General features: G+C 43.5%; 1 protein-coding gene across 2 annotated transcripts; it reads left to right on the forward strand.

Annotated features, from left to right (window-relative positions):
• Window positions 1-1,910: 1,910 nt before the first annotated feature.
• On the forward strand, window positions 1,911-10,848 carry LOC123045303 (probable DNA primase large subunit). 2 transcript variants are annotated; one of them, XM_044468303.1, is made up of 20 exons: window positions 1,911-2,167; window positions 2,287-2,348; window positions 2,777-2,880; window positions 2,984-3,065; window positions 3,158-3,217; window positions 3,304-3,358; window positions 3,779-3,798; window positions 3,901-3,984; window positions 4,063-4,127; window positions 4,465-4,513; window positions 4,594-4,641; window positions 4,734-4,823; window positions 4,895-4,954; window positions 5,053-5,112; window positions 5,357-5,431; window positions 5,523-5,608; window positions 5,884-5,977; window positions 6,059-6,166; window positions 6,265-6,346; window positions 10,435-10,848. In XM_044468303.1, exons 1-19 carry the CDS (start codon window positions 2,011-2,013, stop codon window positions 6,295-6,297), a joined length of 1,392 nt encoding a protein of 463 aa, XP_044324238.1. In that variant the 5' UTR covers window positions 1,911-2,010; the 3' UTR covers window positions 6,298-6,346; window positions 10,435-10,848. The 2 variants fall into 2 exon arrangements, with proteins under 2 accessions (XP_044324238.1, XP_044324239.1); XM_044468304.1 differs by having other exon boundaries at window positions 10,438-10,848.
• Window positions 10,849-26,327: the final 15,479 nt, after the last annotated feature.

Below are 26,327 nucleotides of genomic sequence, written 5' to 3' on the forward strand. Positions count from 1 at the left end.
CTACGTATCAACGTGGAGGAGACTTGGTGGCAGTTAGGGTTAGAAAAAGGGGTGGTTGAAGACAAGCAACTAAGTTTTATTTTCTACGTTTTTTTGGGTCTTTAGCCATCTATGAGAAGGCCCTCGAAAAGGATCGGTCCGTACTTCAGGATCCCAAGATGTTGCTTCATGGACATGTTGACCCTAAATGGAGGGAGCTCCTGCTACAAATAGAGCAGACACACACAAGGGTGTTCGACTGGGCCTGCCTGTTAGAAGGTGTTACATGCGACACAACAACGCCCCCCCCCCCCCCCTCACACACACACACACCTTAAAATGGGTTTAACTAGTGCCCTAACTACTCTAGCGCCCATGCTGTAAAGGCTAGTTGGCGAATCAATTTTTTGGTCTTCTTTTTATTTCAAATAGGTTTTGAAAAAACACGAACATTGAAATTGCCAGATATTTTACAAAAGAGGAAATATTTTTTGAATTCATGTAAAAAATTGGAAACACAAGAACTCTTTGAAATTCTGAACAATTGTTGAAAACACTTACATTTTTTGAATTCACGAACAAAATTTGGAAATAGGACCCTTTTCCAAAATTCCGAAGAACTATTGAAAAGCGCAAACATTTTTCTGAAATGACAATATTTTATGAATTTATGTTTTTTGAAAGTAGAGGCATTTTTTTGAATTTTCAAACAAATTTTGGAGAACATTTTTTTTGAAATTTCTGAACAATTCAAAATGTGAATATTTTGAGATTTCAAATAAATGCTTGAATTTCCCCAAAAATGGAAAAAGAAAAATAAACTTTAAAAGTAATAGAAAATATCAAAAAAAGAAAAAAAAGAAAAGGAAAACTAAAAAGGGTAAAAAAAACCAATTCAAGAACCTTCTAGAAGATTCCCCAAAACGGATTCTATAGAACGCACCTCTCGCTGCTAAAAATGGGCAGTCCCATCTCGGTTGATTCGCCCGCTTGCGTGTGCATTGCAATGTCAGTTTGTCGTGAGACCTCCTACACAGAGCTTACAATGTTGGCGCTCACACACGCTAGACGGGACGCGACCAATGAAACCATTTGTCCAGTAACCATTGACTTTTTAAAAAGTTCACAAACTTGCTTTTTTAAGTTCACAAAATTGAAAAAGATCACAAAATTTGAGAATATTTCAAGGATTCATTTTTTAAGAATTTGGAAAAAGTTTGCTAATCTGAAACAAGTTCACTAATTTGAATGTTTTTATGAATTTGTAAAGTCCATGGATTCAAAAAAGTTGATTTAAAAAATTCATGAAATTGAAAAAGTTAATGAATTCAAAAAAAGTTCATGGATTAGAAAAAAATCATAAATTTCAGGAAAATTTGTGAATTTGAAAATAAAAATGAAACGGAAATAAAAAGCAGAGAAAAACTCATTCCCGAACAAACATAAAATAAAACAGCCCAAAAAACCCGGTGTGAACCTTCTAGGGTTCCCAAAACCGGTGCAGCGAAATATGCTAGTATGTGTCGGTCTATTTAGAAACATAGCGAAGGGGCCTGAGCGCCCTGTATTAGGTACGAAGTAAACAATACTATTTTTGTTTGGTGTTGGTTCAGCAGTGTAATTTGTCGGGTGGCGTACAATTAGAGGAGAAATAATCCTTTTTAATGTAATTTTGTTTTTCGCTTGTCGTTCTCGTTCTACGTCTTTGTGTGTCCATTGGGTCATTGTTTTCCTTGATATTAACCAGATCTAACAATGTCTTTGTTAAGAAAAAAGTAAAGGGCGCTACGGGCGCCGATTAAATCTGTTTCCCTAAATGTATACGGAGTTGAAAATTAAGGCCTAGCCCATCCGAAGCAGCTGACCGCCCAGCCGCGGGAAAAGCACACCCATTTCCCGCCAAACTCGGAAGAAAAACCCCCAATCCCCTTCCCCTACCCCCCGCCGCAGAGGAGAGAGAGAGAGAGAGAGAGAGAGAGCGAGCGAGAGAGAGCCTCATTCCGCCGCGCTTGGAACCAAACACCCACAGCCATGGAAATCGTGCGATCCCAACGGCAGCTCGCGGCGGCGGCCGCAGCCGCCAGCGGCGGAGGCAGCGGCGCGGGTGCCCTGCCAACGTACCGTGTGGCGCCGCAGCTGGAGGTGCGGCTGGAGGAGTTCGAGCTCTTCGCCATCGACCGCCTGCGAGGTGCGTTGACCGGCCTTCGTTTCGTGGGGCAATTTTTGGTTCGCTGTGCCGCGCACCTCTTTAGATCTGGTTATTAACAGTTAGCGTTTCATGCGAATTTTCTGTGCTGTGTTGGTTAGTCCTGAAGGGGATCTCGGATGGGCTTTCGCGGGGGAAGAGGCCGGAGGAGATGGAGAAACTGGTGAGCCATTCTCTCTTGCTCCGTTGATCTATTTCGGCGCCTTCCGTGAGAAAGCTACATTTTTGGGAGTTTTAGTGCAGATTTTCGGTACAAGCAGGTGAAAGTATCAGTAAATCTTGCTGCGTGTAGCCCTCGATCTGAGTTGGATTTAGTTAGACGCATGGACAATTTATAAGTTGCACTCAGGCTCTTTTAGATTGCACATGATGTTCCTTCTGAAGCACATGTGTTCTAAATTCAAGTTGCAAGTGTTTCTTAGATCGAGCATATATTAAGGTAAATTTTTGGTAAGTCTAGTTATGGATTTAGCGTATGCTTCTCCTTGATATCTAGGCAAGCAAGTTAAGTATAGATATCTGAAGCCTTGTTATGAATGATGATTAAATGTTTGAATCGAACTGAAATGTATGCTTCTCCTTGACATTTAGGTAAGCGAATTGTGGAAGGCACATATGAGGCACCAGGATCCAGCAGAGACTTTGAACAAGGACTTAATATCTCACTTTGTGCTCCGTCTTGTATACTGCAGAACGTATGCATAACATTCTTGCAATTACATTTTGTATTCATCAGGCTGGTGGTTTGTTTCTGCGATTTTGGCCAACTTATTGGAACACTGTTTGTTTACCTACTAGGGAGGAATTGCGTAAGTGGTTTCTCTCCATGGAAAATACACTGTTTCGGTATCGCTTTCGTCTCGAGAGTCCTGAATCACAGGTGGCTTCTTCTCTATTTATCATGTAACTGAACTAGAGGAAAATAATATACTCCGTATGTTTTAACCATGCTTGTCCTACTGTCTTTTTCAGAGGCTTCTTATGAGTGAGTTTCAGCTTCCATACAAAGCATTGCCACACTCAGAATTCGAGGTATAGATTATGGACATTAATAAAATAGTTGAGCACTTGGATGTTGATGCTTCAGAGTAATGTAACTTCTTGGTTTCATGCTGTAGGCTGTGAAAGATAAGTTAAGCCAAGTTGCACGGTCCATCGGTCAATCGGCAAGCGGTATGGAACACTCTTTGCTGGTTTATTTTGATTTGTACCTTGAAAATAAGTGGCACAGGTGCCCACATATTCAATTTGGATTTGTCACTGCTTTTAAGTTATTCAGGTGCAGATTTCTATTCCAAGGCATTATAACAAATTACAGAATAATCTGCTTTGGATTACGTCCAATTGTTTGTATGATCTGAAATCACGACTAGTTATGTACTGATACAATGGCTGGACAACTGGGATTGAACTCTGGAGATATCTCTAAAGAAAATGTATTTGCAATGCATAGCATTGTGATGTGAAACTTTTTTAGTACTTCAACCTTTGTCACCATTTGTCAGTTGCTCTTTATGCTGTTCAAGTGAAATGTTCTTATTGGCATTTGTGTTCTTGAACTTACGAGCTAACTTTTTGTATTTCATTTTGCAGTTGAATCTGTGTTCTTCAAGGTATGTGAACAGTCTATCTTAGTTTGAAATCCTATATATTTGTCTTGAGTTTTTGTTCCTGTGATTGACCAACCTAACTAATAATGCTTAAACCCAATTAAGGTACCTTTTGAAGAAGTTCCAGATCTTGTTGCCAGCCGCCGAGTATTCCTTTCAAAGGGCTATGCTTATGTTGCGATGAGTCAGGTTTGATGTGAACATGAGAATACAAACTTCTTATTTGGTTAATGCCCATGCTAAAACATATCTGCATAAATATGCCAGGTGGTTTCACTTGTGGTAACCCAGTTCCGCTGCAATATCTCAAAGGCACTTGTTTTAACAAATAGGTAAATGGTAACCTTGTATTTTTCAAAGTTGTACTTGCTTATTTGTAGGAAATATTTCTTGTGGTCTTGATATATGCTACCTGATTCTGTATTTTTAACAATATTGTATCTCCCTTGTACCTTATGCATACATAACAATAGTGTTTTTTGTCTCATCAATCAGCCTCCATTCATGTTTAGACAAATAAAATACTTGAGTTTGTAGTTGTTTGCATGAGTACACCGTTTCATTACTTTGAACTTCCCTTCCATCTTGGCATTCGTTTTTGAACTTAGCACTTGTATGGCTGCATATGAGTAAAGACAATCTCTAATAACTGAAACAATTCAAGCACAGGAAATGGACTGCGACCATTAAGGAGCAAGAAAAGGACAGGTTGACTCCTGTAAGTATAAGTGCACAATTCCCAGTTCTTTTCTCAGGCTTATCTTCTAGTAACATGTATGATGTATATTTCTTGAGCAGATTGTTGAGGCGTTAAGCAATGCGTATTTTGGACCTGATTACTCTCAGGTATACTGTTACATCTGTACTTTTCAACACATTATTTCCGAGGCTTCACTAAATTACTGAACCTTTTGATTTATAATCAATATTTTATACAGCCAAATGATGCTACTGAGATTTCGTCGAAGGATATTGATCAACTGGCTAGAACTTCTTTCCCTCTTTGTATACGCCATATGCTAGAGAAGGTCAGGCACCTTAAAAGTTATGTACATGGCTTACCTTTTGATCAGGTTATTTAGTGTTTGCTTTTTGGCAGTTGAGAGAAAACCATCATCTCAAACACGGGGGTAGAATGCAGTTTGGTCTTTTCCTCAAGGTAATACGATGAGTTAAAGCTGAATCTTAGTTTCATAAGCGCCAATAATTTATTTTATTTATGCCGTGTTAATGTACTTCTGAAACTTTATTATTTAGGGTGCTGGGCTAAAGCTGGAGGATGCTCTCACATTTTGGAGATCAGAATTCTCTCAGAAGGTACCTGTACTTTTCCTGGTGAATATATGAATCTGCAGTTATATTTTTGTGGAAGTGTCCAAGAAAACTTTTATTGTTGAGAAACCATATGCAAACCTCTCAGCGTTTTTATGATGTTGACGTTGTGTCAAGCAATACTTTTTGTATGACTACTTACTGCACTCTTACCTGTAGTGCTGTAAGTTAATCAGATATAATTTCTAGTTTCTATTGCTTCACTGATGCTGAATGTCTTACGAATAAGGTTGGCTCTGAGCGATTTGACAAGGAATATGCATATACTATCAGACACAATTATGGAAAAGAAGGAAAACGAACGGTACGCCCCTTGTTCTATGTACATAACTTATTATTAGTAACTCTTGCCTTTTTTGGTGGAAAATTGATAACCTGTTAAATGGTTGCTGCAGGATTACACTTCATATTCATGTCAAAAGATCATATCCGCTACACCTGGTGTTGGTGATCATCATGGTTGCCCTTATCGACATTTTGGGTATTATTGTCATTCATAGTGTCCTCTTTAAATAATAGTTATCAGAATAGCTAAAAGCCTATATTTTTGTGGTTACCATGAACTTTCTACTAGCGTTAATTGCCTAACAGTGTCTCTGAAGTATGAGAATATGGGGCCTTGTATTCTGCATGTTAAAAGTTTTGGACTGACCTGAATGGCAGCATGTTGAATCCAAAAAAATCTAGGAAATTTACTGGATTGCTCCTAATATTTGTTTCATGTGTTTACCCCCCTTTATTGTGTTCTATTCGTAGTGAAGAGAACCTGAGAGCAGCTCTCAACAATATGGGTGTTGGTGGAAATGCTTTGGAAGGGATACTCGATAAAGTGAAGAACAGGCATTACCAGGTACTTTACCCCAGTCCTTAGTTTCATTAGCAGTGTTCTGTTATCGACTAACCAAATCATCTGATCCATGCGACAATGCAGCTAGCTTGCACAATGACTTTTGAGGCAACTCATGGTGTCTCATGTGATACCGGAATCAATCATCCTAATCAGTATTTCAGCGAAAGCCAGAAAGTCTTGCAAGCTAAGGTGAGTTAGATAGTTGATTACCCATGAAACCGTGTTTCCTTCTTTTTTTCCAGTATATAAGGAATTCGAATTGACACTAATATTGGTTCATTCTGCAGAACCAAACAGTGCAGAGTCAGTTATCGACCTAAGTTGGGATGCTCCTGCAGAAAGCAGTCCATCCACCAAGTAGAAACCCAGGTTTTGACACTACTGTTTTGGAAGTTGTAACTTTGTACTTGATGCTTGAATGTTAACTGCATTTTGTCCATTGTATAACATTTCTAATGTGCGACAACAATTGCTGTAGACGTGCTGCTCACCATTTTTTTTGGACCTGTGATGGATATTTCTGCTGCCATTCGAGTTTCTCAAATATATAATGCTCATTCATGCATGAATTGCCATGATCACATTGGTGTGCCATGGTTGTGGGACGAGTTGCCATGTCTTGTTCCGTTGCAAGGCGTCAAACTCTTTCATGCATGAATTCTCCTTCCTCTGTCTTCCGGCAAGACCAATCCTTTCTCTAGTGCGCTAGCCGAGTCTCTCAACATTGCTACCCTTCGCCACGTCAACATTTCTAAATATGTTTTGATTCGTCCTGACCTCAATGACTTGACCTTCTATGTTTAGAAAACATATTTCTCCCTTGCTTTCCGCTCCTTCCAAATTTGTGATCACATCGGCTGGTCTGTTGGCGTGCAAGCCATGAAGCCGTGAAGGTTGACCATGACTGGTCCTCCGTTGACGCCACCATCATTCATTGGCTTTACTTGATGGTCTCCTAGGAGATTTTCAACATTGTGGTTTGCGAGGGCGACGACCCCTACTCTGTCTGTACGAAGGTTGCGGCCCCTTCCAGTGTGCAACACGTCGTCTTCCTCCTGCATGAGTTCTTCGGCCTCTACCAGGGTGATTCCTCCATCAATGAGTAATTCATGCCCATGAAGATGCTTGCCGACGAAATGCGCGAGATCGACACGTTGGTCACGAACATCTGCTCTAATACCATGTAGAGAGGAAGAAGATTTGGGATGCAACTCACGATTATATATTCATTGGCATCTAGTGCTTATATATATGTACATGTGTAGCTCATGTTCTCAATTAATCCCTACTATGAAGCCATTAGTTGAGAGGATTTAGGAGGCGTGGTGGTTAGCAACATTTCCTAAGGAATCGGTCCTATTGTGTGCATGTGCTAACAGATACATGTAACAGGTCAAGATGAACAAGAGGAGCTAGATCTGGCTTAGATGACCGCGTTGGGAAAGGGGATGATGGGGACGACCTGGGAATGAAGGGAGCATGCCAGAAACGACCAATAACATGAGGTCCAGCCCACCCACGTCGCCGACACCAGAGACCACCATCCATTTGACGGCCATATTAGGAGCATGGACAATCCAAAGCGAAGTGCGACGGGTGCCTCGTCACCGCCGTCCTTGGTGGCCGCAAAGACTTAGCCGGCGGCAAGGAGGGGAGATGGTGGGGAAGGCCAGAGGTGACTAGGGGTTGTTTTCCACTTGAGTCACCTTGCGACTCGGGGGTCTCCTTTCCAAATCTTTCTAGTCTCAAACTTTGTGAAACAATCCTAAAATTTGATTCTATGCGCTGCCAAAGAGATTCCCAATCCTCTCATTTCCAACTTATCGAGTCTGCTCTGCTAGGATCAATGCTGGCTGAGCTGATAAGGTTCACAAGCCAATCATTTAGCGAATGGGTAACACTTCATCATTTGGAAAACCATGACCAAGTTGTACAATTTCAAACAGCTTTGATGGATATCTTACTTTGATACGGTGTCAACGTGCCGGACATGTGCCGTGATACATACTGTTATCTATCTGTACAACTTCGTTACTATTAGATACACCCTTATAATACAAATCATTGGCACTGGCCTCCCAAATCTTGCCGTACTTTGAGAAGAGTCTGCATTTTAGCTCTGTGCGGGCTGTCCAAATCTTTCATGTCCCAATTTCTGGGAAACAACCAAGAAATTTGTTCCTATGCACATGGCACCAGATCGATACCTATTCCTCTCATTTCCACCCAATTAATTCTGCTCTCTTAGGATCAATGTTGGCCAAGCTGATATGGTTTCACAAGCCAAACCTTTACACATTGTTCCAAGTATTGGCCAGTTAATTGGCATCTTGGTTAGTTAATCGCTACTTGGCGGGTCGCCGGATAGCTGATTAATTGATTTATTCGGCTGACTAATTGGAAAATTTGCCCGTTTACCTGACCGATATGGTATCAATTACCGATGTCCTGAATATTGCCTTTAGTGAATGTGTAGAAGTTCATCATCCAAAAACCATGACTGAGTTGTATGATGTCCAATAGTTCTGGGTAAAACAAATGGGGAAAATTGTACATATACCATTAAGTTTGGAAAATTATACAAATTTATAATTACAACTAATGTAATTGCTTTGGTACCATTAGCAAGAGATGAAATAGTGTTTATTTGCTACTGATAGCCCTATATGAGGTGAAAAAAACACACTTTTAGTTTAGTTTTTGAAATTATATGGAAGGCATGTTTTCTCTTTTAAGGGTACTAGGGTCATTTGACCTTGGTGAAACTTGTCTGACCCTCGAAATAGGCTTTCGCCCCGCTATATTAATATAGCAACCACCTGATACAACTGTTCGATCATCGCTGGGGCAAACAGCACAATCACGCCCAAAAGAACAACAAGAGAAAAATAAGAGAAAGAATGCCAAGAGCGTCGGATCGACAAAAGCGACGGTATCCTGGAACCGCTGTGCCCTTCGGAGAATTCCACCACACTCCTATGCCGTCGAATTGCCGCGTACCAAGCAACACCTTCAAGAAGGACTGCGACGATGACGACACTGCTGCCCGGACGGATCCTAGGATTCTCCCGGTACACGGAGGGAAGTGAGGGAGAGGTACACCCGATGCCCTTCAAGAAGGATGGTGGCGCCCACAGGCGTCACCTCATCGGTGCCGACAAGAGCCGACAAAGATTTCTCTCGACCCCTATCCCCACACCCCAGGACCAATCGTCGGCTCCACCACACTTGCCGCCCACCAACATGCGCCAACACAATCTTGAGGACACCACCGACGTCTCACCATGACAAACGCTGCGAGGCTGGCCGGACCTAACCGAAGCAACCGTAGACAGGGGCCGGCACTACCGCCGCCGTGTGGGAGGGAAAAACCTCCATCGGCTTAGGCGGTAGTAGACCGGACGCAACAGCAGGAGCACACCAGGCCAATTGCCCGGCCGGGCCTAGATCGGGCCTGTGAAGCTCCCGCCGCCGCACTGCAGCCAACGCAGCATAGTAGCCGCCACCCCTATCGCAAGAAGCTTGCCAGGCCAGCCGGAAGCGACCAGGTGGAATCCAAACCGGCTTGCCCTGACCCAGATTGGGGCGCCGCCGGCCAGCGCTCGCATCCAGCCGCCACCGTCGCCAAGGGGCCATGCTGCGCCTCGCCGCCACCCGACCAGGGCCGGAACGACGCCGCCGAGCTGCATCGCCGCCGGAGCAGACCCACCCGAGTCATGCGTTCGCGGCGGGGAAAGGAAGAGGCCGCCGTCGCCGGCCACGCCACGGCGCCGCGCGGGCAACGCCTTGGCTGCGCCAGCCGACGGCGGCGGCGGGAATGGGGAGGCGCAGGGGGACGGAGAAGGGAGAGGAGGCCGCCCCGGCCGCCTCGGCGCGGGGGGTACGGGGTTGAGGGAGTCTTTCAAGCGCTCCTATTCCCCCTTGTCTGACCCTTGTCATCAAAGTGTAAAAATATCTAGTTGTCATGTTTGCAATGGTACTAGAGCAATTTCTGACGGACGTATGGCAGATGCACAAGTGCACACTCTTGGAGTGGTAGATATACAATATTAATGCATACTTCCTCTGTCCCAAAATAAGTGACTCAACTTTGTACTAATTTTAGTACAAAGTTAGTACAAACTTGAGTCATTTATTTCAGGACGGAGGGAGTATAATTCAGCTTTCTGGTAGGTATACAATTGGTCCACATAGATAGAAGAGTATTATTTAATCATCCTCAAGGAAATTGTTGTTTTATCATTCTCAAACAGGCTGTGGCAAATCATCTAGTATAAAACAAGAATCATGTTTATTTCTTGCATAACAGTATCGTAATAATTGAACACAAGATTTCCATAAAATAGGCGACTCAAGATTTTGGGCAGATGTTAAATTTTGGTTAACAAATACGAGTAACTAGGTATGCTACAATAGAACTTATTCCCTGTCTTATTTTCTGTCCCTAAACACTACAGCAGCTTGGTGTCGAATCAAGAGTGGTGCTTGACTGCAACGTTGCCAGTACATGGAGATCAAGTTTGCTCATGTTTGGCCTGATGTGTGGAGCGAGTTCTGCTGCTTGCTGGGGTTCGGGGAGTTCCAACTGCAGGCCATGGCGTCGCATCCTGTACTACTATTAGCAACATAAGAGCAAATTATCTATTGTCGTGCAACACTACTCGCCAGAATGAGAGCGAATGGAGATTGATATGGATTTTGGTAGTACTGTAATCTTCTAGCACCACCGACTTGTGAACGCCCTGATCAGTTGTGCTGTTTCTTGGAGAGGAATATTATGGAGTACGTACGCATGTTCTTCATTTCATATAGGCATCTGTTGATGTTTTGTAGTAGAAGGCAGAAAAATCACTAAATACTGACCAGAGATATCCTACTGCCATCTTACTGTTAAACATCTGGAACATCAATTTTCTGCTGTTGTTTGGTACTCCTCCGTTCCAAAATAGATGACCCAACTTTGTGCTAACTTTAGGGAGTAAAAGATAAGAACACTCTTCCTCCTTGAAAAAGGAAACATAAAAAGATTAAATTTGTTACTGAGGTTCAGGACAAATCTACATCATAACACTAGGCATGACTAAGGGCACTGAAGTTAATCAAACAACCTCTTGATCACATTGCTATGAATGCATGGACTGCCTCTCTCGTGATCTAGACGTTGTAACTTTGTTAAGCTCGGATTACATATGTTCAACTCAAACATCACGTGATTTTACACAACAAACGTACGGCATCACTCAAGCAAAACAAGATCGAAAAGCTCGCTACGAATCAGCAGGGTACTTGTTCCTCCGGCACGTCAGCGCTCGCGCCTGAGCCGCTCCTGCACCCTCGATATGTACAAGGAGGCACGGCGGTCAACGTCAGCGTCGCCTCCTGGTCCGTCGCAGTGCTTGCTGTTGCCAGGAGCCATCACCTGCACAGTGATCGCCTTGTTGCCTGCCTGGACCGGTGCGGCAGGGGCTGCCGCCGCTGGCGACCAGGGGTAGAAGGGCATCGCCGTCTTGTGCCTCGTCGCTGTGGCATGCTTGTACAAACCGATGTCCATTGCACAGGTGAGGTGTCGTTGTATGTTTCTTTTGTAGTCTGTACCTGTGCGGTGTGTAGGCTCGAGGCATTCCGTTCATGGCAATTTATAGCAGTTTCTGAAGCCTTCTTTCTAAATGTTAAATAAATAAGTGCACTTCATGACGAATCTAATGATCCTAATTTTATATTGTGCATACTGATATATTTTTCTTAAAACTTGATAAAATACAGACACATTTGATTTGCAGTACATTTTTTGAAACTAAGAGGGCATTACCTGGAAAAAAGAAAGAAAGAGGGAGTATCGTGTCCTCTGATGGAATATCCACATCATTCTTTTCTGAGATATGCACTTACTGTTGGACATGATGCACATGCGTGTGCATTGCTCAGTTCACAGCAATAAACAATAACCGACATAGCGATATGGATTACTTTGCATTCCATCAGACTTCAACCAGCTCAAATATGATAAGATCTGATTAACTAGAGAGAATATGATCTGTTTTGTCAAAAATACATGGTGAACATTGTTCCACACGCATCCACATGAATAGTAAAATCATAAAAATACTAGATTTTTAAAATAAAAAATTAGGTATCAAACTTGATCGACCATTCTATTCACGTGTCAAGTTTCGTGAAGCAGTGGCACCCGTGATATCTTTAATGGAGGAAATACAACTAAGACCTTACTGTTCATGAAACAATGTTTTTTAGCTTAACTTTGATTTTTCTTTTTTTTGTCCAGAATACCACAAATGTCATTTCTTTGTAAAACTTCATACATGAGTATATTAGTAAACTATGTAGGTTATTTTTTTCCTTCAAATTTACTATTCTAACAGGTGCGCATAACCATGTTCCAAAAAATCCTATCCAGATCGTTCCCTTTGATGTATGGCAATGCATCATTGTGTTGTTCCCCGGATTCACGCGCGGAATCAGACGCACCAGAGAGCTAAGAAAAACGCTCTTAAGAAACGTTATACTTCTATAACATTTCCGATTAGATTAACTTTAAACCGGGGAGAGTAAATTTGCTATTAGTGGTGGATTAAGAGGACTGGTGGACTTGGCAAAAAAAAAAAAAAAAGAGGACTGGTGGACATATACTAAGTTACTACGTCCTATGCGCGATCTTATCACTACCAGCTAAAGTTCGGCTTAATTAGGGAGTTTCTTTTTGCTGGAAAATTAGGGAGTTAATCCACTGGAACATACGAGGATAAAACGGTGTCTTTGCAAGGAATAAAGGGAGGGATTGCTCACCTGTAAAAAAAAAGAAAAAAAGAAAAAAAAGGAGGGATTGGTAGGAACAACTCATGCAAGTTGATCAGAGATGATCTTTCTGTGTGAAGGAATCATCCCGAAACAAACTCGCGTATATCTGCCTAGTTTTCTTCTCTTGCATTTCTACATGTAACAAAGCAGAGAATCTGGAAAAGCAAAGGGAAAGAAAAGCAAGGGCAGGAATATATCTTGTTTGATTCTCTTCCTTACTGTTGCTCGTAACAATCACCAATTTCTTCAGCTATATTACAAGCCTGACTGTCATGTCCAAAAATGAATGACATGTGTCCAAACAAACGCCATCAAATGTCCGCAGATGTCGGTTGGGAGGATGGCCATCCAACCCTATGCATCAAATGTTCATCTTTTAAAAATAAATAAATAAAATTAAATCAAATGTCCGTCATGAAACCTCACTTTGAATCATCGATCAGTACCAATTCTACCATACATTTAAATCCTAAAAGCATCGGATGTCGACAAGTTCTCAAAACTCATCAATCCCAAATTAAACCACGATCCTCAAAAGCGGGCTTTCATCTCAAGTTTCCTCTCCTCGAGCTTGAACTTCTTCATAGACACATGTTGTTACAGTTACGTGATTTCCTCTCGTTTCCTCCCCTAACCCTAGGCGGTTAGGGCAAACTTTCCCCTCCATACTTCACAGGCGAGCCCGTGGATTCACCTCCCCTCTGCCCGCCGCTCCGGCGGCCGGTGACAGGGAGGGGTATCCCGGTGCCGCCGCTCAGGTTAGTAGTTTATGTTAGGGTTTTTTAGTCCTCGCAAGTGCATGGGTTGGGCGGATGGCGGTGCTTATTCTTTGAGTTTGTATTCCGGGCTTTGGCTCCCCTTGAGTTTGTCCATTTGGACGTAGTCGATGGAGCTTCAACGTAGATTCCTGTTATCTCCTTGGGGCGGTGAGGTTAGGGTTTCTTGTCATGTGGCGAGATTTGGTATCAGGTGCTTCAGATCTATGCAAGTGTTCAACGGGGACGACCGCGGCTCTAGGGCACTGGCCCTTAGGGGCACATGCACGAAGACTTCCCAGCTGCCATCGACAATGTCCGGTCGGCTCTGGCAGGGGAGCGGTGATAGTGGCGCGTCGACGACTCATTCTGGCGGCAACAATGGTCGTTCGGTGGTCTCAGAATCTCGATGCAATTTTTATTATGTTTATGATACTTTATACTTTTGCTGAACTTTTATAATAGATCTGATTCTTTTTACAAAAAAACACACATGTTGTTGATCCAATGGCTCTAATTATTGAGCTTCATCCAACAATGCATCAATATGAATGGTTTTCCCTCCGTCCTTTGGTAGTGCATGTTGCTGCGCTCGTCCATTTTGGCACTGTATTCAAGCATCGATGCGAGGAAGGTGATAGATCAGATACAGTTTCCTTCATAGGATACTATTTTTCCTTCGGATTGTGGAATGATAGGAAGGGCCTAACAGTAGTGATTTAGTGCGATGTGAGGTGCCCCACGCGTGAAACTTTCTGAGGTTAAGAAAATAATAACAGGGCGGCTTTCTTAGACTCGGCTCTATAGCACTCTTTGAGTAAGTTCGTTAACGAGGTAGAAGTTCTACACGAATGAAAACAAACCTATCTTCTCTTTCTTGGGCGGGGCACCAAATTCATGTACCTTTACCGCCCTGTTAGGGATTGATACAAACATATCGGGTTCTATTTTGTTTCTAAGTTAATATGAAATACTATGTATACATTAGTATTATGTGTCATGTTGTGGTTGCGCCTATCTATTTTCAATTCCATCATTTGTGGTGGATTGGTTGGGATTACGTAGTCCAGCAAAAGAGCTCTATAATATCCCTTAGTGTTAAAATGGGTTCAATTTTTTACTAATGATTTGACCAAGGCTATGTGCATTTGTGTAGATGTCATGCACACCAACCCATTTACAGCCCCTTCTAATAAAGATATCGGAACAAATTTGTATAAAAGTGCAAAGAGAAAGAGACCATATCAATATCAACACAAATATAATTTAATAAAAATCAACAAAAAATTGTACATTCACCTTGAATTATAGTAAATGCATATCAATGGATCAACTAATGGCTCAAATTTGTCATTTTAATGCATATGGTTGATTGACAAAACATACCGTGCTAGTTTGGTCGTCGTGCATAGGACCAATCAACCAACACACTTCAATTTTTCTATTGGAGTAGCAAAGGACAACCAAACCACTTGTGGTAGACAACACACTAATAGGGATGGCCATAAAATGGCTAGATCACAAAAATGAATGGCTCCAGACGCTGATGGCCTGAGAGGGCTGAGATTAGGTTTAGTTTACCATCCTAACTGACCAACAAGTTGCAACATTGAGAAAATCAATGAATTGACCAACATTTAAAGTAAAAAGAAGCAAAACTTAAGAGCTCTATGAGTGGCACCACTTGGCTACCTTCTTTCCACTTATGCAATGTCACTGCAATACTTCATGATGACGTTTGTACCATCGATGAAGTTGTGAGTTCGCATTGCGATAATGGATCACATACAAATTCTAGGGCATGCAATGCTTGTGCTCATGAAATCAAGAATGCACATGTTTCTAAAATATCATGTCCTTTTGCGTCATGCCTACAAACCCCACACTTGTGGCCAACCATGCGTAACAATGCATCCTCCCTCACCTAGTACCTTGCCATCATGCTTGCTTCATATTAAGCAATGAGAACATCAAATAAAATTCTCAATGGTAACTGTCTGAACACTTTTCGGGCAAGGTGTCCGCCATGGACAACGTCTGCAGGAGCGGATCCTAGGCCGCGACTGGATTCGGGGAGCAACGACAACAAAGTACAAGGTGCCTGGGTGGATTAGTAGAGGTCCGACAAGGCCTGGGCGGAGGCTGGAGTGGTATAGCGACGACGGTTATCTTGGTGGGTGCGGTTACAAAGCAAGGTGGAGGGACAGAGTGGGAGGAAAGCACTCTGAGGGAGTGGTTTTGGGTGGGTCCGGTGTGTTGGAGTACGACGTGGCGGGCGTCCGGACTGCCACAAACCTTCCATGAGTTTGTTTCTGGTTTGGGGGATTTCCACATTTGAACCAGGGCGCGGACGTTTGATGCACTACGTTGGATGGCTAAAAGTGTCTGCATCGCATGGTCCAGAAATTTGGGGAAATTTGATGAACTGTGTTGGAGTTTCCCTCAATGCCCACATTCCCTAGTCTGAAGCCCATCTCAATGTCATTGGATCACACTTGTCGGTACTTGATAGCTTGTCTAGTTATCCCTCTAGATATGAGGACAACCTTGCTTCCCCGCAACACAAAACTCATGTAGACTTGCTCCTCGACTGATTCCATGCACATAAGTAGCACTATCATCCCGCACCTTGGGTTGGCGCTTTGATGCTCCTTGGACTCAGATTGATATGGACTTCTTTGATGTTCTCAAGGAGGAAAAGCTAAAAAATATTTGGATGCCGCATCATATCTTGCCTACTAGGCTACCACCCCATGGTAACCAAACACCCATGCCTTAAATTAATGAAATCCTTCATAGTACAATCAAGACACCAATGTTAGGGATACCAGCTTACAATAAAAACATTCACAAAACAGAGGAGACAGACATTCAAACATTAAAAGGAAGGGACAACTAGAACTAGTAGCTAAACCAAAAATGGAAACATTAGGTTTGGACTTGCAGCGTGCTTGGTTCCATGCATCAGTTTTGGCTTCCTTGCATATGTGGCTCGGTTGAGCCTGACTAAGCTAGTGCAAGGCCTAAACCATGTTTTACACTTCATTTGGTTGCCCACAAAATCCCAGCCTACATTAGAGCAAAAAAAACTAGCATGGCATTTGGTTGCAAGCATGTTCTCCCGAGATGCCATGTGCTAATGTTTGATTTCATGCAAGACATGCAGTGTCCTAAACTATTCTTCGAGTGGTGAGGTTACCAACACACACAGTCATAGGCACAACAACAGTGAGGAACATAGACTAAACCATTTTAATACACATAAATTAAATCAAGTCTAACGAATGGACATAGTACCACAAAGACAACCACACACGAACAAAAACATGATAGTAGCATACAAATAACCACACATAGTTCATGACTAACACACACTGAAGAACAAACATTACAAATCTTTGATCATTGCAAGGGCTGGGTTGTGCTAGCCACACTTCACTACCAACTCAAAGCCGGAAAGGTTGAACACGGTCACCTTCAAACTATCCCTAGTTAGGACCTTGAAGGTGGGCATGTACCCAATCATCAGCTAGTGAGCGACGACTGAGTTGTCCTAATCTTGATAAATGACAAGACTCCAATTGACACCCTGGAGCTTCACCCTCCGGCTGCAAGCCAGTGTTCGTCCTGAGAACGATTTTTGGAGGGGTGGTGGGCATGTGCTCACGGAAGGCTTCAAGGATTGGAAGTAACTCTAACTAGTGCTAAAATCACAATGCAGAACTAGATTGGACCTACATTCTCATGGAAGTGGCTAACATTTGTTACAGCCCCGACATCTCTTGGAGGCCCTGGCTTCTATGATAGCCTTGCCCTTGGAGTAGCTGCCGGGAGCATCACTACAGTGAACAACTTCTCGGGAGAGTACTGCAATGAAGAACATAGGTGTTCATCCTTGCACTTTACTTCACGAAAGCCTCAGTTGGGGAGAGCACTGCAATGCGGAATAAAACTAGAATTTAATTTGTCAAGCACAAAACCTAAAATAATTAGGCTCACCTCTGTGCACCAACAACTTAAGCTAAGCAAGATAAACAACTAAGTGATAGCAAGATATATAACATGAAACACTATGGCTATCACAAGTGAAGTGCATAAGTAAAGGGCCCGGGTAAGAGATAATCGAGGTACATGGAGATAATGATGTATCCCGAAGTTCACACCCTTGCGGATGCTAATCTCCGTTTTGAGTGGCGTGGAGGCACAATGTTCCCCAAAATGCCACTAGGGCCACCATAATCTCCTCACGCCCTCGCACAATGCAAGACGTCATGATTCCACTAAGGGAGCCTTGAGGGCGGTCATCGAACCTGTACAATTGGCAACCTTTGGGGGCGGTCACCGAACCCGTACAAATTGCTCGAGGCACTCTCGCACAATGCAAGATGTCGTGATTCCACTAAGGGAGCCTTGAGGGCGGTCATCAAACCTGTACAATTGGCAACCTTTGGGGGCGGTCACCGAACTCGTACAAATTGCTCGAGGCACTCTCCAAAAGTTAATTGGAGTCTCCCGAAGCTTGTCCGAAGCTTTACCCCACAATGATTGAGCTTTGAAAACACCAACCGTCTAGGGCACCAAAGCACCCAAGAGGAACAAGTTGTCGGGTGCCCAAACACCCAAGAGTGATAAGCTTCTCAACTTTCACTTCCACGTATCACCATGGAGAACTCAAACCGATGCACCAAATGCAATGGCAAGGGAACACTGAGTGCCCAAGTCCCTCATTCTCAAGTCCCACCAAAGCAACAAAATCTATGGAGGAATATGAGATAAAGAACAAGAAACAGAACACAAAGAACCCCAAGATCCATATCCAAAGGGTTACCCACATATAGAGGAGAAAGTGATTGGTGAAATGTAGATCTAGATCTCCTCTCTCTTTTCCCTCAAGAACTAGCAAGAATCATTGGAGGGATTGAGAGATAGCAAGCTCAAAGAAGTCAAAAATGGTGGGGGAAACTTGCAAGAGGATTAGGGTTAAAGGTGGAAGAAGGGGCTATAAATACCCCCAATAAAATGTGGTCGTTGCACACAGCCGCCACCCCGGGCACCCGGACAAAGCAGAGAGAAATCCACGAAACTCCGGGCACCCCGGGGGAAAAATCCCGGGCACCAGGACAAACAAGGGAAGCACAGCGGCAGGGGGGCCGGGCACCCGGGGGTCCCAACCCCGGGCACCCGGAGTGGGCCTAGGAGGTGGCGGAGGAGCCCGAGCATCCGGGGTTCCAAAGACCCCGTGCACCCGGGGTGATCAGAGGAGGAGAGGGAGCGGCTCGGGTGACCTAGAGCACCCAGGGTCCGAGACCCCGGACACGCGGACCGGTCAGTGAGGTGTCTATGGAGGGGTTTGGGTGACCCTGGGCACCTAGGGTGGGCAGAGATATGCAGGAACCGGTAAACTTGAAACAACCATAACTTTTGCAAAGGAACTCCGAATTCGACGAATCCAAGTTTCTTGGAAAGCTAATGACATGGGCTAACACAATCTTGATAGAAATATCAAGAAATAGCAATTGAGGAAATACCCAAAATAAAATGGTGAGAATGCTTCCTCAAATAAGACCGGTAAAATCTCCAACACCGAAAACGCAATAGAAGATGCATAGGAAATCGGTTTTCGATGAACCAGAGCTTGATAACCATAAGCTCTAACACCTAACAAAGAGAAAAACCAAACAAGAACCACTAAATATGATGCCAGGGATGCAAAGGTTTGAGTTCTCTATGAATGATACAAACAAGTTACTCACTCGAGAGCCCCCCTTGATAGTACGGCTATCGATCATATAATCTGATCTCCCAACTACCAGCATGAGACCGGTAATATAGAAAACCTATCAAGGTCAAACCTTTGCCTTACACACAATCCACTTGAGCTAGATGATGACGATCTTGACCTTCTCAGTTGGACCACCTTTCTTGATTGCGTTGGCCGAATGATGACTAGTAGATTGCTCCCCCATACTCCACTATGGGTGAGCCACTCTTCGACACATATTCACAGTTCCATTGTCACCACAATGGATGGAAAGCTTCAAGCATGTGATCTCTTCGTGATGTTTCACTTGAATTTGCACAACACAACCTTGATGATGAACACCACTTGATGTCATCCTCCATGAGTTATACGATATCTTCCTTTTGATGCATGCCCATGGAAACATACCTAACCCCATAAAGAACTCTCACATAGACCATGGGTTAGTACACAAAGTGTAATGAACAATGCTTACCATATCATGAGACCACTTGATCCCACATGCTACATCTTCTATGCTTTGTGTGTTGATCAACTTGAATCCACTCTTTGTACTCTAAATTGATCAACCATGTATATTTTCTTCTCTCTTCATAAAGATGATGTCTTGAAAGTAAAGATGAATGTTCACACAATCTTCTTTAAGACATGCTTGCAATAGGCTCAACTCTCACATGACCAATCTTTGGATAACTCCTTGACTAGTACCTTGGTCAACACATAATCTTCTTCTAATAACCTTGAAACCAACAAATGGACTTCAAGAAATTCCTATGGACAAACCCTACAAATATAACTCAAGGCAACCATTAGTCCATAGGGATTGTCATCAATTAGCAAAACCAAACATGGAGGAACCATGCTCTTTCAATCTCTCCCATTTTGGTAATTGATGAAAATCACTTTCAAGAGAGTTTATATACTGAATTAAGCACAACCATGCAAAGGAACAACCAATAATGCATGCGCATGAGATGCAAATGCTTAAGAACAAAACTAAAGCATGAAGCCAAAACCCTGTAAACTCTCCACTAAACTCTCTAAACTTCTCCCCCATTGGCATTGATTGCCAAAAATGGGCAAAACACTTAGAAGGCCAATATAATACGTGTTCCTCCATAAAGTATGTTTTTTCTCAAAATATGAGTGGAAAGAAATACACATATCCAATTATAAATAGTAGGAGGAAGACAAACTATATTGAAGACCCAAAGATTGCAAAAGGATGATATGGCACAAAGACATACCAAAGAGTGAAGCAAGCAATCAAAAGATACCAATTGAAACAAGCAATCAAATGATCTGATGAGCCACATGACTAAAAGATATTACGATTTGGGCAAAGGAGTGTTCTAAAGAAACTAGAGAAGCTCCCCATGATTTGTGCACTATTTAGAAATTTTGTATATGGATACAAAGTGCACAAAATAGGATCATCACTACCCCAAAATCAATACAAACACAAAAACAAGTGCAAGAGAGCATAGATAAGAGAATAAGCCTAGCACTTGTAACAAACATATGGTTGAGAAACATGTAAATGACACAACTTGAGAAAAGGCTCAAGCAAAAAAGATGTGTGTGAGTCATGGCAAAGCACTTGATAAGACTAATATAAGGATGGGCATTAAGCATCAACATAGTCTTAGTGAAATGAGACATAAGGTGCATGACATGTCCTTCCAACACACACACAACTAGCAAATGGCTTCACAAGCTCACTAATAAGCAAATTAAAAACCAAAGCTTGTGACAATCCATGATGAAGATAGGAAATAATAGGCTTGTCAATACAAGCACGAGGACAACAATCTTCACCAGAAATGAGTGCATCAGGATGAAAGGATATAAGACCCGCACTCAATACAAATCCTTTCACAGAACCACCAAGGAAATAAAAGAGAATGAAAAGGTGGACGTGAAAGAATAAGGATATCAACTAGAGATATAAATTTTCTCAGGTGTATAAGATTCTAGGTAGATGAAAATCATGATGATATCAATCCACAGAGAAGGATATACACACAAAATAGTTATAAAAGGAAAGGACAATATATCCACAAGGAATTCATAAAATATACGAATAAGATCTTTGCTTGAAAAGCATAACACATGGCTTAATGTTATCTTATTGTGCATTAATGAACTCCAAGCACACGAACATCAAAGACATCACAACTAGCAATAAGAGATCATTGTTGGGATGCTTTTGAGAATGGAAACAAGTATCACAAAAATGAATCAAGAAATTCATGCCATGATGCAACCTACACAAGGTTGACTGCAAGAAATGTATGCATGAAGCAGCTACTTGTTACTGAGATAGCATTGGAATGATGTAGTAGATAGTGGTTCATTGAGAGACCCTTCACCGAAACTGTGTGCGATGCAATAATCATAGACGATTGTGGAAAAACCCGTCAAAAAAGGTGCAAAACATTTGCGATGACGGATGCATCAAACACGGTTCAAATTTTGGTTGCGTGTGCGATGTAGGGCATATGGTTCAGTTCAATGAACTGTTTGCGATGAGGAAGAAGAACAGAAATGGACAGCCAGATGGAGGCGTGTGTGATATATGACATACAGTTCACTCGGATTAACTGTTTGTGATGAGGCGGAATAATAGAAACGAGCAACTAGATAAAGGTGTGTGCGATTGAGGGCATACACTTTAGAAGGATTAATTGTTTGCGATTAGGCAACGAAACAGAAACGATCATCTAGATCAAAGTTTCTGCGATTGATGGCATACACTTCACATGGATGAACTGTTTGCGATTAGCCACAACAAACAGAAACAGTTAGACAGATTAACATGTGTGCGCCAGACGGGCACACATTCTAATTAAAAGAAGCGTGTGCCATGGTAATAACGAGCGCGCACGGTTGTTGGAACAAGATGTGTGCTGACATTGCCTATTGCGGTGCACCCTATGGTGCAAACGCCACATACGAGGCCGAGAAAGCATGCCCACGTTACACCGTCCAGGAATTGTGCCGCACTTATAAATTATAGAACTGTCAATAAATTTTGAGCCTGCGTCCCGTCACATTCCAAATTGCAAACCTGTTCACACCGATCAAAACCTAAACGGTTTCCCACTTAGGAGCGTATTAGTGCTCGGTTATAAATACTACTACTCCAAGATGACTGCACATTCCTCCTCAACTCCTCATCCACAAAAACAAACAAAGTCATCATCATCGTTCCCTTGCTTATGCCATGGCCAGTGAGTTCTGGGTCGAGAGATTGCCACCAGGGAGAGGCGAGCATGGAAGCGGAAGCATGAGAGATGTCCCGCCTCACTGCGAAAGCAACCGACATGTCCCGCCGTGCGGTCGTAGCAGCAAAGAGGTCCCGCCGTGCCACTGAAGCAGCATGGAGATCCCGCCGCGCCGTCGATGCAGCAGACTGGTCCGGCCGCGCAGCAGAAGCACCAGAGATGTCCCGCTGCACCGTGAATGCATCAGAGATGTCCTCCCGCGCCACGGCGGCCTCGGAAAATGTCTCATGGGCAGGCGAGGACTCTTACAAGCGCATGCATGTGATCTTCCATAGCCAGATGGATCAGATCTCCGGCTGGGCAAGAATGCATGACGACATGAAAGCCTTGTTTGAACAGGTGATACGTCCATTTTGTATCATGTTTACCTACTGTTATTTATGTTGTTTTATTGCATAATAATGATTTTGGAGTAATTCTAATGCCTTTTCTCTTATAATATGCAAGGTATGCATTGGAAATCTGGACCTGAAAAAGCTACGTTAGGCTACCTATTCCGCACAACTCCAAATAAGCTGAAACTTTATGAGGATTTTTTATGGAATAAATGAGGATTTTTGGAGCCAATAAGTACCAGAGGGGCCCCACTAGGTGGACACAACCCACCTGGGCACGCCAAGAGGCCCAGGCGCGCCCTGGTGGGTTATGCTCACCTCGGCTCACCTACGGTGCCCCTCTTCTAGTACATAAGTCATTTTGACCTAGAAAAAATAAGGAGATGACTTTCTGGACGAAGCATCGCCGTCTCGAGGCGGAACCCTAGGCAGGAGCACTTTTGCCCTCTGGCGGAGTGATTTCGCCAGGGGAACTTCTCACCCGGAGGGGGAAATCATCGTCATCATCATCACCAACAACTCTCCCATCTTGGGGAGGGCTATCTCCATCAACATCTTCAACAACACCAACTCCTCTCAAACCCTAGTTCATCTCTTGTGTTCAATCTTTGTACCGGAACTACAAATTGGTGCTTGTGGGTGACTAGTAGCGTTGATTACATCTTGTAGTTGATTACTATATGGTTTATTTGGTGGAAGATTATATATTCAGATACATTATGCTATTTAATATCCCTCTGATCTTGAGCATGATTAACATTTGTGAGTAGTTACTTTTGTTCTTGAGGTCACAGGAGAAATCAAGTTGCAAGTAATCATGTGAACTTGATATGTGTTCAATATTTTGATGATATGTATGTTGTGATTCCCTTAGTGGTGTCATGTGAACGTTGACTACATGACACTTCACCATATTTGGGCCTAAGGGAATGCATTGTGGAGTAGTTATTAGATGATGGGTTGCGAGGAGTGACAGAAGCTTAAACCCTAGTTTATGCACTATTCTGTAAGGGACCGATTGGATCCAAAAGTTTAATGCTATGGTTAGAATTTATTCTTAATACTTTTCTCGTAGTTGCGGATGCTTGCGAGGGGGTTAATCATAAGTAGGAGATTTGTTCAAGTAAGAACAGCACCTAAGCACCGGTCCACCCACATACCAAATTATCAAAGTAGCGAACATGAACTGAACCAACATGATGAAAGTGACTAGATAAAATTCCCGTGTACCTTCAAGAACACTTTGCTTATCATAAGAGACCGTTTTGGCCTGTCCTTTGCCTCAAAAGGATTGGGCTACCTTGCTGCACTTTTGTTAGTACTACCGTTACTTGCTCGTTACAAATTATCTTGCTATCAAACTACTCTGTTACTTACAATTTCAGCACTTGCAGACATTACCTTGCTGAAAACCACTTGTCATTTCCTTCTGCTCCTCGTTGGGTTCGACACTCTTACTTATTGAAAAGGGATACAATTGATCTCATATACTTGTGGGTCATCAAGGCTATTTTCTGGCGCCATTGTCGAGAAGTGAAGCGCTCTTGGTAAGTGGAAATTGGTAAGGAAACATTATTACTACATGCTGAAATTTATTGTTACTTGTTACTATGGAAAACAATCCTTTGAGGGGTTTGTTCGGAGTATCCTCACCTCGACCGGAACCACAATTAGTTACCCCTCAACCTACTGCACCTACTGAAAATATTGAATATGAAATTCCTTCGGGTATGGTATTATAACTGCTAGCTAATCCTTATGCAGGAGATGGAATCGAACATCCTGATATGCACTTGATATATGTGGATGAAATTTGTGGATTGTTTAAGCTTGCAGGTTTACCCAGATATGAAGCGAAGAAGAAGGTTTTCCCTTTATCTTTGAAGTGAAAGGCATTGACATGGTATAGGCTATGCGATGATATTGGATCTTGGAACTGGAATCGGTTGAAATTGGAATTCCATCAAATTTTTTATCCTATCACTACAAAAAAAAGACACATCCGTGACATTTTGGGCCGAACGAATTTTTTTCCTATCATACTTATGACACTTCTATGACGATAATTGTGACAAAACCCGGTATCATCATAGATGTGGTGGGCTCCTACTTCTATGACAAAAAATCATGATAGAAAATGGGCTTTTCGTCCTATGCGGGTCGGAGACGCAGCTGCATGACATTCTTTGGGCCGTCCATGATGGAAAAACCATGGTAGAAGCGAGGGCGAGGAAAATTTTGGGGAGTTCCCGATTACGGTGGGTGGTCGGGGGCCGAGCGATGCACGTTTCTCTCGTACACGTACGCGCATGTGTGCGAGGCGTTGGGCTCTAACTGAACCCGAGCGAGGCGTTGCCTAACTGAACCCGAGCGATTGCACTGCAAGCTACGCATTACTGAACCCGAGCGATTCCTTCGCTACTGCTACTAACTAAAGCTGATCGATGCTGCCTCTGGATGAACAGTGAGCGTTGCGTGGGGGGGGGGGGTTGGATGAACAGTGAGCGGTGGGGGTGGATGAACAGGACCCCGTGGTGTTGCCCCTGGATGAACAGGACCCCGATCGATCGAGCCGGTTGGGGCTGGATGAACTGGACCCCGTGGAGGGCTGGATGAACAGGACGACCCCATGGATGGCTGGATGAACAGTAGACGGTGGAGGGGTGGATGAATAGTAGCCCGTGGAGGGGTGGTTGAACAGGAGCCCGTGGAGAGGGGTGGTTGAACAGTAGCCGGTGGAGTAGCGCGCGGTGGAGGCTGGATGAACAGGAGCCCGTGGATGAACAGTCGCAGGTGGAGGCTGGAGGAGGTCGACGGTGGATGAACAGTAGCCCGTGGAGGCTGGAGGAGGTCGATGGTGGAGATGAACAATATCCCGTGGAGTCCCGTTTTGCGGTACGCCACACCCCTCCCGATGAACAGGACCCTCGTTTCAACCGTAGCGCTCCAACACAAGTCCATTTCGTCCGTTTTGTGGTACGCCACACCCCTCCCGATCAACAGGACCCCGTTTCGACCATAGGAGGTCCAACACAAGTCCGTTTCCTCCGTTTTGCGGTACGCCAGACCCCTCCCGATGAATAGGATCCCGTTTCGAACGTGGCCGGTCGAACACGAGGCCGTTTCCTCCGTTCTGTGGTACGCCAGGCCTTGTTTCCATCGCCTGTTCCGTCCAAGCCCTCCCGATGAACACGACGATGCATTCCGTTCCGACCCAGCCGGTTAGCTCCCCATGAACACGACGATGACGCTGTTTCTCCGTTCCGACCCAGCCATATACACGAGCCCTGGCCGTACGTATGCGCGAGTAGGCGTTTGAGACCCCGCCCATATGTACATACGTGGCCGTATTTTCTTTCTTGCACACTGGTCACTGTACGTACATGTACATGCTAC

The sequence above is a fragment of the Triticum aestivum genome, chromosome 2B (assembly GCF_018294505.1).
Source record: "Triticum aestivum cultivar Chinese Spring chromosome 2B, IWGSC CS RefSeq v2.1, whole genome shotgun sequence".
NCBI classification, from domain to species: Eukaryota; Viridiplantae; Streptophyta; class Magnoliopsida; order Poales; family Poaceae; genus Triticum; species Triticum aestivum.